We start from the raw sequence: 16,162 nt of genomic DNA, 5'->3' as shown, positions 1-16,162 counted from the left end.
TTCTTTTGCAGATACTGAAAAACATCACTTGGTATGCTGAGCGTGTCCTAACAGAGATCTCACTTGGGAGTCTTCTGATACTGGTTGTGATAAGAACCATCCAGTACAACATGACACGGACAAGGGTAAGACTTACGTGGAACACTTGTGAATTTGTAACCTCAGCAGCTTGAATTCAGTTTCAAACAGGGGGTGGGATTTTAGTAATTCTGTTGCAACCTGTTGGCATCTGGTTTTGCAGGAGGGAAGAAAATAGATCAACTTAAATGTTAATTTAAGTGTTTGTGAACTCATAACACAATTTCTGTGTTGTCTTCCAGTTCATTGAGTATGGTTCTCTAAAGACCTTCGTTGAGGCATCAAGCTCATCTTCAGTTGAGAAGAAAGAGTTCCTTAGTTTCAAGAGAAGAAGTTATTCCTTATAGGGTGCTTGCCTCTCTGAATGACGTAGAAGTGGGGATTTCAGGTCTATTTATTGTTAGTTTTTTTAGGAAGTATGGCAAGGATTGGGTGAGAAGACCTTTTTGAGCTCTAGCAAAGCAAAACTGCTTTAACTTCAGAGCCTTATAGCCTAGAATGATTTTGTTTATTTTTCAAGCATTTATTTTTTTACTTTTTTTTGCGAACACAAACATAGTAACACACACTTATTAATATTTTCAACAATTAAAGGCACAGAATTTTTTACATTAAACAGTAGCCAAAATATTAAATATATTTTAGACTGGAAAAATTAAGGATTTTGCTTTTATGATAAAAAAATGGAAGGAATAAGAACAAATTTGGCATGTAATTGTAGTATTTAGGATCTGTTATGTAGATGAATTATTTCAGACTTGGGTAGGGAAATTAATCCCTTTTGGATTGGATGAATGGACAAGTTTCATTCTGTGAGCACCCTTGACTTTGAAAGGGCCATCAGATAAATGCCTATGTGGTCAAATGGTTTCAGGGATGCTGAAGTGAGGACCAGTGCTCTGAAGTATGGTATGGTAGTAGTTCTGGGATATATGGAATGGTGTGAAAGAGTCAACAGGGAGATGAGTTATGAGGTAGAAAGTTTTGGGATAGGACTACAAGAGGGAAAGAGAGAAAGGTAGAGAGGAGGAAAATGTCTGTTTATATGTTACAGATGTGGTGCAATTGTAAATGAATACTGAAAGACAAACATGTCTATGCATACATGTATGTATACACTCTGAAATCTGTATGGAATCACTCTTTTACAAGCCTTATATTTTAAGAAAACATGTTCAAACATCACCAAGTATATACGCTTTCCATTTCTGCTTGTGCTTTTAAAACAACATAAATTACTCAGTCTTTTGAATGATTTCTGTAAGAGATGTCAGTGTGCATCCAACAAACAGTTTGATGTGTTGGTTTTTTTATCTTTCCTCTTCTTTCTGACAGGACAAATACCTTCATACAAATTGTCTGGCAGCCTTAGCAAATATGTCAGCACAGTTCCGCTCGCTTCATCAGTATGCTGCTCAGAGGATCATCAGGTAAATATGAAAACTCTGCTGGAAAGCCATCTTTACTGAAACTCAGGAGTAGAGAAGCTTGAATTTTGTGTGTCTTAGTAGTACAGAAAGATTAATTTTATATGCCTTAGAAATACCAATGAACTTAACAGCAGAAATGATAACTGAGCAACTAAATGATGCCAGAATAAATCTTGTTCTATATTTGAATCTGCTCTGAATGGGCAGAAAGAATACTAGTTTCTCTGTCTGAGAAACTTTGCCTTTTGATCCTCTCAACAGAACAGCTCAAGAGCTGTCTTCAGAACAGGTTTTCATGGATTTGTGTGAATTACAAATTCAGTCATGTATTCAGTTATAAAAATGCACTGAGTGGTGGTTGTCAAGTACTATACAGCATGGATTTTCAGCTTATTTCTTCCTGCATATTTGGCAAAAGGTTTATTTTTTAAATCAGACATAATTAAATGATCATTTTATGTCAATACCTTGCAAATATGAGCAATAAAGCCTAGATCTGTGCTTTTCAAATGATAAAGTTTATTATCCTGTAAAGTAGTCAATAGTCAGTATCTGTTCTGGCTCTAAAACAAGGCCAAAACTTTGAAGGAGCAGATATTGAAGTTGGTCCTTCCTATTGTGTTTCTGTGCTGTGGAGCACATTGTAAAGGCAGGCAACCCTGCGCCAGGCATGCGTCTCATCTTGGCAGCCAGCCTTGCTCCATGCTCCAAGGGAAGCTGGGAAGGTCCTCTTTAATGTGATCTGGAATAAATTGTTACAGGGCTTGTCAGGTACAGACTGCGTGCCAAGAATAATAATTGTGTACCTGTACACTTTGTCAAGGACTGGGTTAACATGACATGCAGCTTGTTCTTAAGGATTTAATTCTGTCCAAGACACTTCTCCTTTGAAAATGGTTGGTGGTAAAAGTAGGACAGGTTACCAGAATTAATGCATTGTGTTGGTGCCTTTCACCTGCCTGATACTTGCCCTCTTTTCATACCCTTGGCAGAAGTAAAGAGGGTTCAGAGTTTGAAATGGAGCTATTTTCCCCTTACTTGCCACAGACATTGTCTTAAATATTTGCTGTGCTCATTTCTCAAATCATAGACATGAAGTCTGAGTTTTCCAAGCATTTGAAATGTTCTGAAATCAGAGGTCCTGGTGCAGTGTGAGATACACTTCTCTGACTCTCAAAAACTTAGTTTGGTTCTTACTGTGGTACTTCATTTTCCACTTCAGAACTTGTTCCTAGAATCCTGGGTTCTGATTTTGTTCTATTTTATTCTACACCTGTTTCTGCAGCCCAAAGTGAGATGTGTTCTTCTGATTATATTTGGGGCAGGAAGCAGTTATCTTGCTAGTCTCAAGACCTAAGAATTTCTCTTTTGCTCATTTCATGCAGCATTTTATCAGGATCCTCTAACATTTGGGAGCCTTATTCCTTATGTCTCTGTATATTTACAACATGACTTTAACATTACTGCTTGATTTTTAGCTGTGATGTTCTTAGTGGAGGCACTTGTTCTGCTGCTTGACGCCAATGTGTGCAGAAAGAAGGCAAAGCGGTGAATGGCAGAAGACAGGGAAAGGAAGTTCTGTCAGAGAAGTTCAGCTGTTTGAGTCCCCATCCCTGGAAGTGTTTAAAAGCCATGTGGCACCTGGGCACACGGGTCAGTGGTGGCCTAGGGCAGTGCTGGGGGAGTGGTTGGACTCGATGCTCTTCAAGAGTTTTTCTAACCTAAATGGATCTATGGTTCTAGTCTATGTTTCTATAAATCAGTGTGAGACCTCAGTGCATTTGGAGAACTGGAGACATGTTAGCCTGGTAGGACAGCAGAGAGAAGGATGCTGGCTATCCCAGCCATTGGGTGCCAGCAGGGCTGGAGCTGTATTGTTCTGCCCGGAAGTAATGTAAGGGTTGGTAGAGAAAATGGTCAATACTGAAGAAGCAAAAATAAAAAAGGCAATAAGATCTGTATTATGTATACTATGACATTCTTACATAATCCAAAGGTATTCCATGCTGTTGCTTTTAAGCTTCTGTCTTCTTGTAGCCAGGCACTCCATATTATTACAAGTGGAAATTGTAATGAAGGAGGTGACTTTAGATTTGAAACAGAACCAGCAAAACAAGAAGGGTATTAGGGAAAGAGGATCTTATTCTGGAGTTAGAAAATTGTACATCTGGACAATAGGCAAAAACGACCACCAAGATTGGAATTTAAGTTGTCGCTGTGATCATGATTGCTTGTAAATCAAAACACACTACTTTAAATATGTATTAAAATCTGTTGTAAAGTGTCCTGTGGGACTAGGACATGGGCAGGCTGGAAGGAAGAGCCAGTTCCAGGAGCAGGCTGTCTCCTGTTAGACTTTACTGCATTTTCTTCTCAGGAACTTTACAGCCTGGGTGCCTTGGCAGGTTTAATCATGATGGAGGAAGTATTTTAACCTGATTTCCTCTCAAAATATGCTGGATTTGCTATGAAGTTTAAGTTACCAAGAAAAACAGTAAAAATACATGTCTTTCTTAAGGGGCTGGTGTTTGAGTCATATATGGTCCTTCCTTTTTCTACCTTAGGAAGTCTGTTATCCACAATTATTAAATTTAGCAAGCAGTGATGGACGGAGCTTTGTTCCATGATGCCAAAGCAGAATATGTATATTTATACACTTATTCTGCTTTACCATCAGAGTCCAAGGATCTTAATGAGAAAGTGTTTTCTGCAGAGGAAAAATGGAATAGTACTTTATATTACATGAAATATTTCAGGATATAGGTTTCTAAATTAAGTAGCTCTGAAACACTTAAAATCTGCTTAGCAATACAACTGAATAGACAGTTGTAATTTAAACCTCACCAGATGCTCTAATGACTCTTTCCTTAATGTGAGAATTAATGCCATTTCCATGCAGGGCTTTTTCCTAATCCTATTCTGAGCAGAGACAGCCAATTGTTTTAAATTCTGAAGACTGTTTTCTGTGAAAGAATTAGCTGGGAATATTCAATGTAGTGCACTTAAGAGCTCAGTAAAATACAACTTCATAATGTTGGGTAATTTGTATCACATTCCAGCAAACCATTGAAATTGTCAGATTTGTGTAAATCTATCACAAGCAGCTGCTGGAAGTTAAAAATAGAAGTAATAGATGTTTCCTAGTAAGATCCAAGGTTCACTTAGTGTTGGATGTCCCCTGTTGTAGATTGCCCTGACTTTGAAATCTTTCCCTTGTCTGATCCCTGTATGGGCCATTCAGTGAAGAGTTGGACTGAATGATCCTTGTGGATCCCATCCAGCTCAGAATATTCCATGGTTCTGAGATTCTCTATGCATTGCTACCACAGGTGTGTGTTTAATTACTCAGAGTTCTTTTATCAGCAGATTGCTGAGGGTGGTACTGCACCGCACTGTAGAGTGCTGCTGTTTGTAGTATCTTAAAATTATATTTAAATGTATCCACACAGCAGTGCAGGTATTCAGTTTGTCCCGTAACATTGCAAGTCAGTTGGCTTGAATTCCTTTAACCTATTTGGAAACAGCTTTTGTATATGATACCTGGCTTTTCTGCAGCTTGCCTGACTGCTGTAGAATATGGAACACTTGGAGGGTCTTCCTCAGTTCAGCTGTGTTCTGGCATCTGTTCTTCATGTCATTCTAATAAAATCAGTGACAAGAAGAGGACTGATCACTTCAGGGAAATGCTTTTTCTATAGCTTCATGTGTTGGAATATTTGCTGTCTCCAAAGCAGGCATATGCCACTAGAGGTTGCCATGCACCTCAATAATTAGACATTGACTTTTAACATTAAATTACTTCATGGGGCTAGAAACACCATCCAGTTTTCCTTTTTTCCTCCACATTATCACCACAGCTGCTCACGTGCAGAGCTGTATGAGACACTAAGAACTCTGTTGGTTGCACTTTCATTAATTTCTTTGGTAGTCACAGAGGTTTCAGTGAGATTCAGGGAAAGACATGAGGAAAGAGGTTTGTGTCAATTCTCCTGATGCTGGTAGAAGTAAAATGCAATTAGAGAAGAATGTGTGCTTTAAAGAGGTCAGAGACCTATGTAACTTGTGCATGCTATGGGATGCAGTAGGTTATACTTGAGTGTCATCACAGCCTGCTGTACCTGCTTGGAGACCAAAGCTGGAGACCTATGTACCAGCTGTAAATGTTGTTTTTCTTTTTTTTAAATAAGTTGTGTGCTGTGTCACTTAAACATCAGTGCTTGTGAAGTCTTACTGCACTGCTGTAGTTCCTTACATCTTAGAGGAGGATGAAGCCCTGAATTCCCTTTTTACTCTTTGGTAAAGTCTTCATCTTTTAGTTGGGTTGATTAAGCTACTGTGAAAATTGCTATCCTTGATAATATGTGTTGCTGTATTTGAGAAGTTTCATCTCCCCAACCAAACCATTTATTTGCTTTATGGTTTTCTATGTTAGCAATTTAATTTCTTTGGTATGGTTTCCTCTTACAGAAGTCTAATGGGATTTTCCTGAGTAAAAATGTTTATGACTGTTGTTTAGGAAAAAAGAGTACAGGATGTTACTTTAAACTGTGCCTTTTAAACCCTGTTTATGCTGAACTAAAAATTGTCTTTAAGTTGTAATGCGAGTTTCTACAGGAACACTATATTGCTACTGCAATGTATTTAATATGATCCCAGAATAGTTTCAGTGGGAATGGATCCCATTCCCATCTCATTCCACCTTCCATTTCATGGACAGAGACACCTTCCACTAAACTGGGTTGCTCAAACCTTGTTCAATGGTTTCCTTAAAGAAACTGTAAATAAATTTTTTCCTTATGTGCAATACAACCCTGCCCTCTGGCACTGGCAAGCCATTGCCTGGGTGCTGGCCCTGCAGGCCTTGTCCCCAGTCCCTGGGCAGCTCTCCTGGAGCCCCTTTAGGCCCTGCCAGGGGCTCTCAGCTCTCCCTGGAGCCTGAATACTTGTGCAGGGGAGCAGCCCCAGCTCTCCCAGGCTGCCTCCAGAGCACAGGGGCTCCAGCCCTGGCAGCAGCTGCGTGGCCTCCTCTGGGCCGGCTCCAGCAGCTCCACGTCCTTGTGCTGGTGTTGCCCAGGGCTGGGGCAGCTCTGCAGGTGGGGTCTCACCTGAGCACAGGGGCACAGGGGCACAATCCCCCCTCCCCTGCTGCCCACGCTGGGGGATCAGCCCAGGGCAGGGGGCTCAGGGCTGGGGCAGGTCCAGCTCTCCCTCCCAGTCACCCCCAGGTCCTTCTCCCAGGGCTCCTTTTGATCTATTCTCTGCTTGAAAAAATTTGTGTGAATCACTGTGTTTCAACAAAGAAGAAAAATGCTTGTAGAACAGCAAGACCTGTGCGTTCTGACCTATGTATTAGAGGCTGCACTGAACTAAAAAAATCTGAAATTGTTGGTGTCTGAATGTGATGAAATTAAAATTTACCACTTGCTTAATAATATCATTTAGTTGTGCCAATAATGAGATGTAATTGCTAGTTCAAAATTCTCTGGGCTGCTCACATAGGAAGATAAACAAATTTGTCTCCCACACAACTTTAGACTCAGAGCATTCTGGTTTTCCTGCCTTTTTTTTTTTTTTTTTTTTTGATGTCCACAGTGTTTTTGGGAAGCTGTTTAGCGGAGAGCTTCCTTTTTCATTGGAGAATAGCAATGGGATAGTTGGAGCAAAGAGCTAGTGAGATGGAATTGTTAAAATCAAAGGCATTTCTTAAGGGGAAAATCTTGGAAGCATAATCGAGGTTGCAGGAATGCTCCAAATTTGTTTGCTTTCTAATTTAATTCTCATTTGGAAATGTGGGTATAGATCAGAAGTGTTTCTTCTCATGCAGGAGTTGTGATTTTTAAATTATAAGTTGGCATTTCAGACTTCAACTGAGACATCTAAATTGAGCAAATAGAATTAGGTGAATAGAGTATGCAGTAATTTTGTTAAGCTCATCATTCTGGCATCTTTCCTACAGCAGGGTAATGAATGGGGTTAAATTAGAGCAGTTTTTCAGATAAAAAACTTCCTAAAATTCTTCCAGATTTGGGATTTGAAGCCTTTTGACACTAGGAAACTTTATTCTGAAAAACTCTTTAATTTCAGGAATGTCAGCTCTAAGTAATCAAAAAACAAGATAACACTAGTATGATTTTCAGTGATTGATTTATAACCTGTACATTTATTAACACATAACATGAAAACTGCTTCCACCCTCCTTTATTCCTTCTCTGTTGGTACTTTTGGAACATGAGGTTTATGTTGCTTAGACCTGCCCAGCTCTGGGAATGGTTTGAAACACACAGGTTTGAATCACACCATTCATACCGGGAGCCTGGGCTTGGGTAGGCTGTAATGGCACTGTAGGATTGATCAATAGACAAGGTTTTTACAATCAGGATTCAAATCTTCATCTCTTAATTGGGCCATTAAATTAAATCTCAGTTTACTGATCTCTTAATCATAGCAGAGAAGTGCTCACAATGGCAGGCCCTAGAGAAAAGAGACTGCTCCTGCTCCCACAGCAGTAGACATTGAGAGACTTCACAGGTTAAATTATAACATAATAAATGATGAAGCTTCTTGGAATTAGTGCCCTGTGGCCAAAGCTGTTAAATACTGAACCCTCTAAGCATCAGCTTTGTACTGCTCAATAGTGAACCCTCTAAGCATCAGCTTTCCCGTTCCCTTTTTTAACCAAAAGAAGAAAGGAAGGAATTGAGGGTAATGAACAGTTTCACTAAAGCAGTGAAATCTGCCTCTGCAAATAACATGAGGGGAATAGCAAAAATCTCTGGTTGCTGATAGTGAAACTCAATACCTCCAGTCTTAGCTGTTCAAGAATAAAAGATAATTTTTTTGTCCTCTTTTGAATCACATATGGGTTCTGCTAAAAAGAAATAATTTCAATTATAGTTATCACAACAGTATGACTATTTTCTAAAGTTTCTAAATGTGATTTTTAATCTCAGGCTTATGTTGATTTTGCTGTCTGTGCAGGAAGCCCCATAGCCCTACTCTCCAATTCCATGCTTTGGGGGAACCTGTTGATAGAAACAGTGGCTTTCAGTTATTCCTATCCCTGATTATTTTCACGCAAACATCATGGCACTGAGGTGAACAGGCTAAGAACATCTTTCTCTTGATATGGCTAAGGGTTATTTATCTGCAACTTAACCAGTTTGTTTAATTTTCTGTGTTTGCTTTAAAGCAATAGCTGATGACCTGTTCATCCCAACAAACTTATATTGCCATACAATACTTGGACTGGTGAATTTGTTACTTTGAAAAATCTGTATTAATTTTTCTCTCCATCCTTCACTTGGGTGGTATTTACCATGTGCTGTAAGATACAGGTTCTAGCAATCAATGCTCTTCAGAATGGAAAGCTACAGAACTGGCTGGTTGACTTTGCCTCAAAAATAAGAATTAAAATCCTCACAGTTTAGTGCTTCTTAACTTTGAAATAGTTTGTAACATTTTTGTCCAGAAAAGAAAACATTTATTGTCTAGTCTGGATATAAAATGGCTTGCCAAGAGGGCAAGGTTACATGGTATATTGGGAAGGAATTGCTGGCTGGGAGGGTGGGCAGGCCCTGGCACAGGGTGCCCAGAGCAGCTGGAGCTGTCCCTGCATCCCTGCAGTGTCCAAGGCCAGGCTGGACAGGGCTTGGAGCAGCCTGGGACACTGGAAGGTGTCCCTGCCATGGCAGGGGAGTGGAATGAGATGATCTTGAAAGTCCCTTACAACAGAAGCCATTCTATGATTTTATGATAAAATTATTCTGTTTATGAGAAACTGCTTTAGAATCAGATTTTATTTAACCCCTATTCAGTGCAGCAAAATTGGTGATCCCATTATTATTAAGCATTCCAAATAGAGTGAAAACTAAGGACTTCTCAGAAAAAGGGCCTTCATCATATTCTTATGCTCAAGCCGTGTTTGAAAGAAGACACTGTGGAAATGGAAGATCAAGCAACTTCAAGCCCCGGAGCCTGAGTGTTGCTTTTCACCTGTGGGCTGCCAGTAGCCAAGGTTGTGTGCACAGCAGGACACCTGGAGACAGTTTGAGTCACCCGGTGAAACCTCGGGCAGGTTTTCCTTCTCGTCCTTGAGCTGTGAGCAGGTACAGGCTCCCTACTCCATTGCAGTGCTTTTTATACCCCTCATTCTCTGCTCTGTCACTGTTATTCCTCAAACCTACAGAGAGTTTCGAATCCCTGGGGTGCCTTTTATTGGGAGACAGAGGTGATTTATAAAGATCTCAATAGTGTTAAATAAAAGAAACATATGCTGGCCTTATTAGTAGCTTGTTGACCTAGATTAGCTGTGGGGAAGCTTATAAGCTGATCAGCCATTCCAAAATTGGGAGGTGTCATTGCAATTAGTAGGAAAGGCTGTGACAAAAAGGAACACAACAATTGTTCTGACAAGGGAAAAGAGAATATTAGTAGCAAATGGGCTCTTGCTGGCATGGCTTAGGGATTTAAATAGAATGAAGTTAATTTTTTAAGAGGAAAGAAGCATCCTTTGTTACTAAGAATTGAGTGTAGTTGTGGTCAGATGTACTAAAATGCTGCTTTAGCTATGTCAACAGCAAGAGGAGTACCCCATGTGTGCTCGCCTGTTTTTGCCAGTGTGCAACATATGGAGGTGAGGTTTTAGGCTGATATCAGCTGTTTCCAACATGGAAATATCATTGAACTTGGTTTAAGCCTGGTTGAACCTGCTGGGGATTCTGAGTGGGCATCTGATGGGATAGTAATACCCTCGTCCCCCATCTGGCGTGAGCAGTTAAGTGCCCCACATGCCATTGGAAGTGTTTGCAGCCCAGGACCCCCAGCTCACGGGTCATGGAGGCTCCCCAGATGGACAGATTGGATCAGTGTGAGCCATAGAGGGCTACTGGGGAAGCAGTTGCTTCTCTCTGTGCCAGAGTCTTCTCACATGGAGCAGAGTGGTTAAACTATCTTATCTTCTGCTCTGCAGTTAATGGCCCCAGGACTCTTTAAAAATGACAGTTTGATTGCTGATTTGGCTTAAAAAGGTATTTAGTATCAAAATATGCACCACTGTGAAAGCTCAGCTTTGTACAAGGTAGGTTTGCTCTTCCATGGACCACTTTTTGTGTCTCTGCTGACTTGTAGGCAACAACCAGTAAGATAAATCTGTCATTTTTAGAGTGCGAGACACTCCTACAACTCATTTGTCTTCCACCATCCAGAAAACTGTGTGGTATTTCAGAGTCTTACAAGCTGCAAGTCACTGCCTGGCAGAATGTGTGATTCAAATCAGCATAGCACTGAGCTGTTCAGGGAGCCTTGATCCCCGTTTCAGGGCATCCAGAGCATCACACGTATCAGACAGAGCTGGAACTAGGAGGGAGAAGGCCCTGTTGTGACATCTGTAATTATTTTGAATGGCCCAGTCATTGTTACTGTGTCACATAAGCTCTTGGGAAACAGTGTAACTTGAAACAGTGTTCGTATTGGGGAATCAAACTTTCCGGTTTTGGTGGAACCTTGAAACTGTTGATCCTTGTGAATCTCTTGTGATAGAGAAGAAGAAATACCTGAGCAAATCTGTAGAGAAATAACTATTTTTGTGATAGACTTAGTGTTGTTTTACAGATGAATTTACAGAGTAGGCTGAGGTTGTTCTGGGTTGTGTCACTGAAGTCTTCTGCACGTATAATGACTACAGGAGGCAAAAATGAGAAAGCAAGTAGGATTATTCCAGTCCTGCTAATGCAATTTTGATTTCTTTTAGCTGGAAAAATTGTCAAGGCCACAGAAATATTTGCTGGGTTGTGTCCCACTCTATTATTTGGGGTTTGGATGTCTAATATGGGGGTCATAGAATAGGTTGGGTGGAAAGGGACCTTAGAGGTACCTAGATGAGATCTTTATAGCTTTTGTGTAAAAGAAGGACTGTTTTATACCAATAAGTTGTCCTCCATAAGGTTTTCTGAGATTTAAAAAAACGAGGTAATACTGATAGTCTTTTAGAAGCTATTGTTTGCCATTCTAGTAGAATCCTAGAAACTGTAGGCTTGTCTTCTCAGTTTGTTTTGAATGGAACATGTTTATGGGACAGTGTTCCTTAACAGAAATAGAGGTGACTCAAGATAATGACTTGCTTGAACCTGTAATTTATCGTCAGTTGCAGGGTATTTGGCTCATTAATGCTTCATTCTGATACAACATGTACTCTTTCCTTTTTAGAAATTTTTTGTTTGGAAAAAACTGGACTGTGATCTAAAGAAATGAATAATGAACTTTTAAGGATTTATCTGACAAACTAAAATGGTTCTAAGTAAACATCGGTATGGAACAAAAGTGTAGCCAAAAATATAGCATTAATTATATTTTTTTTCCTTGTCAGGCTGCTCCTTATTTCACATTTTAACTGATGTCATTTTATACGTCTAGTATTTTTCCAGCTCTGCACTGCGGTGAATGAATGTCCCTCTCCACTTGTGTGAAGTCAGGATAGGCATGAGTGGCTGCAGTTAGGGAAGCAGGGCTGTGTAATACCCATCTGACCTCTGTCACTGCCCTCCAAATGCTTCCTGAAAACTTTCCTTTCCAACACACATAGAAATTTTCAGTTTATTCAGACCTCACAGTGAGGATTTTCAAATAGGCTTTCTAATGGATTATGGGAGTAGCAAATAACAGTTTATGAAATTTCTGAGTCTCTTAAGTACTCAAACTGAAGTATTTCCTACCACCATGTATTTTCACTGGCATTTTTGTAGCTCTCAAAGCCAATATTGCACATTGAATCATCTGACATTTGTAAATGGAGGGCGAAACTATAGGTGCAGGCAAAAGAATCAGGATTTAACAACTTTAATGTGCAGCAGGTCTTTATAACCACTGAATGACTCAGCCTATTTAATGGTAATGGCCTTCAGCGAGTTTAGGAAATAACAGGCTTTTAGGTAAAGTAAGTGCACTTATTTTTGTAATGAATAAACAAGTTGTGTAGAGACATGCTCCTGTCACTCGTTAGTTGTGTGCTGGGATCTGCCTCCAAATACCCCAGTTAGCAGGGACATGGATGGACAGATGGACGGATGGACGGATGATGGATGGATGGAGGGAGGGAGGGAGGGATGGATGATGGATGGATGGATGATGGATGGATGATGGATGGATGGATGGATGGATGGATGGATGGATGGATGGATGGATGATGGATGGATGATGGATGGATGATGGATGGATGCATGGATGGATGGATGATGGATGGATGGATGGATGGATGGATGGATGGATGGATGGATGATGGATGGATGATGGATGGATGATGGATGGATGGATGGATGGATGATGGATGGATGGATGGATGGATGGATGGATGGATGATGGATGGATGGATACATGGTAGGTGGGTGGGGCAGTGGGGATGAGACACTGCTGCCCTCATGTGCCGGGCCCTCTCTTGGCACTGTGTCCCGATGCAGGATTTTCCAGGTTCAGGCAGACAGAGATGCAAATGCCTGTGTTAATGAGGGTGTTGTAGCATCCCTGTAATCCTGTGCAGAGTCTGCGAATTATCACAAGTGTCTAGCCAAAGGATAAAAGCACAGGAGGTTTCCAAAACAACATTCCCATAGTAGCATCTTTTAAGCTGCTGGGGATATGTGCCTTCCAAGTAACCAGTGCATCTGGTGATTAAAGCCTTCTTCTTTGTCTGAAACATCAGAACTGAATAGACACTTCCTCCGAGCTCTTTTATATCTTTTTTGTTATGGGTCTTCAGTTATTTCTGTCTGCTTTTAATATATAAATCCTTTTGTTCTCTCTGATAGAACTTCATCTGTACAGAAGTAATTTGGCCTTTCTGTAGAAGAATCTCATATATTTCTCATTTTGTTTTCAGTCTATCAGACATCTCCAGAACTTGTTTGGCTTTCATTTCCTTGCCCTCCTTCACTATAAATACTTTCATGCATAAAGATTATACTCCTCTCATAAGCTTGTCGTGTACATTTGGCCAGTACTGTGACAGAGGGTTGCTTCAGGGCATGGGAACTTACATCTGTGACACATTATCACAAATAATTGCTTCTTAAGCATTTAAATAATTTTCATCCTTTTCTGTGTTGTTACGGCACCTTTAACCCCATGGTGACCTCTCGCCGCCAAACTGCTGTTTTGCAGTAATGTAATTTAAAATCCTGTCATCACTTTATGTAGTAAGATATAAATTTAGGGATACTTGTATCTGAAAAGAAGGCCTGCAGGAATGAAGTATTTTTAGAAATCTGTGAGAATGTTACTTAGAAGAGGACATTAGGTGGGGATCAGGGAGGAAGCAAAGTGCCAGCAGTGGAAAGATCAAGTCAGGATTACTTGAGGACTGCCATATTCATGTCCGCAGGACCTGGTAAAACACATCCAAGAATGCCATGCATATGTCCCCATGCAAGACCACTGTGTTGGATCACATCTGGAAAACTGCATCCAGGTTTTGGGCCTGAAGACATAGCAGAGGGGTTGCCAGACTGGAGGGAGTTCTGTGGTGGGCCACACGATGGCTGGGAGCTGGTGTGGGAAGGTGGGCCAAGGACACAGCTTGTTTAGCATGGAGGAGAGAAGGCTTTGGGGCAAGGCTACAGCAGGAGGTTCACAGAAATGGTGAACAGCATTCCCATGTGTATGAGAAGGCTGCTGAGGAGATGAATCCAGGCTCTTTATACAGAAGGGTATGGCAGGAAGATGAGTGAGAAGGGTCAGGAGGTTCCCGGCTGAGGGAAGAATGAGATTTTTCATGGCCATGGCAGAATTGGTAAGCCCAGGGAAGTTGTAGAGTCTCTCTCCCTAGAGGCTTCAGAGACTCAACCAGATAAACCTGTGCACAGGTGTGATACAGTTTTAACCCTGCTTTGAATAGAAGGTTGGACTAGAGACCTCCTAAGGTCTCTGTCATCTTAATTATTACTCTAATGTAAGAATAATAATTTAAAAAATACTTAAACTCTATGAAAAATGAGGCATTTTAAAAGCAGTTAAACTATGCTAAGACCACAGTGGCAGAAGCTCACCCCAAAGAAGCCCAGAACTTCTTTCCATGAGCATGGGCATGTCAGTCTCTCAAATGTTTGTGATACTGAAAAACAAATACATAGACTTCTGCGGTGTGTCATCAGTGGCAGTGTACTAAACCGAATTTAAAATTCCCTCCAAAATTCTATTTTTGCATGATGTGTATGATGTGTTTTACTGTTGCAAGAATTGCAGAATCCTAGCCCATAGTAGGAAGGGATCCTAAAAAATCACCTCATTCCAACCCTCCTGCCATGGTTAGGGGCACCTTCCACTAGAGCAGTTTGCTCAAAGCTTTGTCCAACCTGGCCTTGAGATTGGCAGAGAAATTATTTGCCTTTCAGCTCTTTATGCCTTATGAAATAACATTAATTGGTGATATTTCAGGCAGAATAGAAATCCATTCTTATGGAGTGGATGATTTAATAAGTTGTTGTTACCATATATTTTGTGTTTGAGTACAGAATGTATTTTGGTTGGGTTTGTCTTTGGGAACAGAGGAGTAATGACTAATAGGACTTGCTAGAACACAAGTTATCAAACATGAGTAGTATTAAAATGTTCACTGCGTGTCGTGACGTTCTGCCCACGTGTACAGAGGTAGTTTGGTGTGTTGACTAACATGTACTCATTTAATTAGCTTATACTTTCATTTATTTTTCTCTTAAAGATTTTCGTGTTGGCTTTTCTGTAGAGTTGTGTTGTAGCATAACTGCCTTTTGAAAATACAGTGATTAAGTCTTCAGGCTCAGGGAAAGATGTTACTTGCTGTGCATTTTTCAAATTCTGGTGCAGAAACAATATGACCTAAATATTTAATCAGGCTTAGTAGAATTGGCTTTTTTTATTGCTGCAGATTAATCTAGTTTGTCTGAGCTAATACACATGGCATGTATGTCTTCAAGACCTTTCTTTTTCTCAATAACGTTAAAGATTTATAGCTCTCATAAAATCTGGCATGTGCCAAGTGGAAGATTATGAATTACAATTACTTAAACATTAACACTGTGAATTTTTCTTTTGAATCCTGTATATGCTATTTCAGCCTAGGTTGCATTTGTAGAGGGGTTAGTGAACACTGGTTTTATACCACTTTTCTATACCCAGCCCAGTTTGCTTCCTTTCTGTGTTGTAAAGGTGTTGGCCTGGTGATGTTTACATTTTTGTCTTTGATATATTTATTTTAAAATAACATTTGATTTTACTAGGGAAAATATCAGCTTTCTAGTTTAAACAAACAGGGATGTAAGTGGCTTTGCATGTTTTGCTTAGTGCTGTTGTCTTGTTCAAGTCTTAAATTTTGGATGAAAACTGAATGTAAACATATAATGAATTTCTGCAGTCCTTACTTTCAAACTCTTACTTTTGCTAGGTGTTTAGTCTGTGGCTGTAGCCTTACGTACACTTCTTGAATTAACGTGGAGTTTGAGTTAAATATTGGAAGTGATGTTGATCACCTAAACCAAAATAATTACAGTGGCCAATTAGGATGTTGAAATCTTCAGAGAAACTTTGGAAGAATATTTAGCAAAGTCTTACTTGTTTGTTGGTTTTGATTATCTGTTGGTTTCACACAAGGTGCTTGGAGGGCTTCCAGATAACTAGATAACTAGAACTGC

At 40.2% G+C, this 16,162-nt stretch overlaps 1 protein-coding gene across 50 annotated transcripts in view; it reads left to right on the top strand.

Annotated features, from left to right (window-relative positions):
• DYM (dymeclin) overlaps positions 1–16,162 on the top strand; it is a 210,157-nt gene that overhangs the window by 96,156 nt on the left and 97,839 nt on the right. For all 50 annotated transcript variants that reach the window (XM_086867510.1, XM_086867499.1, XM_086867522.1 and 47 more), the window contains 2 exons: positions 12–125; positions 1,414–1,508. In XM_086867510.1, the coding sequence (XP_086723636.1) occupies positions 12–125; positions 1,414–1,508 (209 nt within the window). The remainder of the gene's footprint in view (positions 1–11; positions 126–1,413; positions 1,509–16,162) is intronic.

Source organism: Cyanistes caeruleus, chromosome Z (genome assembly GCF_971803275.1).
Source record: "Cyanistes caeruleus chromosome Z, bCyaCae1.hap1.1, whole genome shotgun sequence".
In the NCBI taxonomy this organism is placed as follows: Eukaryota; Metazoa; Chordata; class Aves; order Passeriformes; family Paridae; genus Cyanistes; species Cyanistes caeruleus.
The sequence above is the reverse complement of the archived record's forward strand: the minus strand, read 5'-3'. Positions and strand labels throughout refer to the sequence as shown.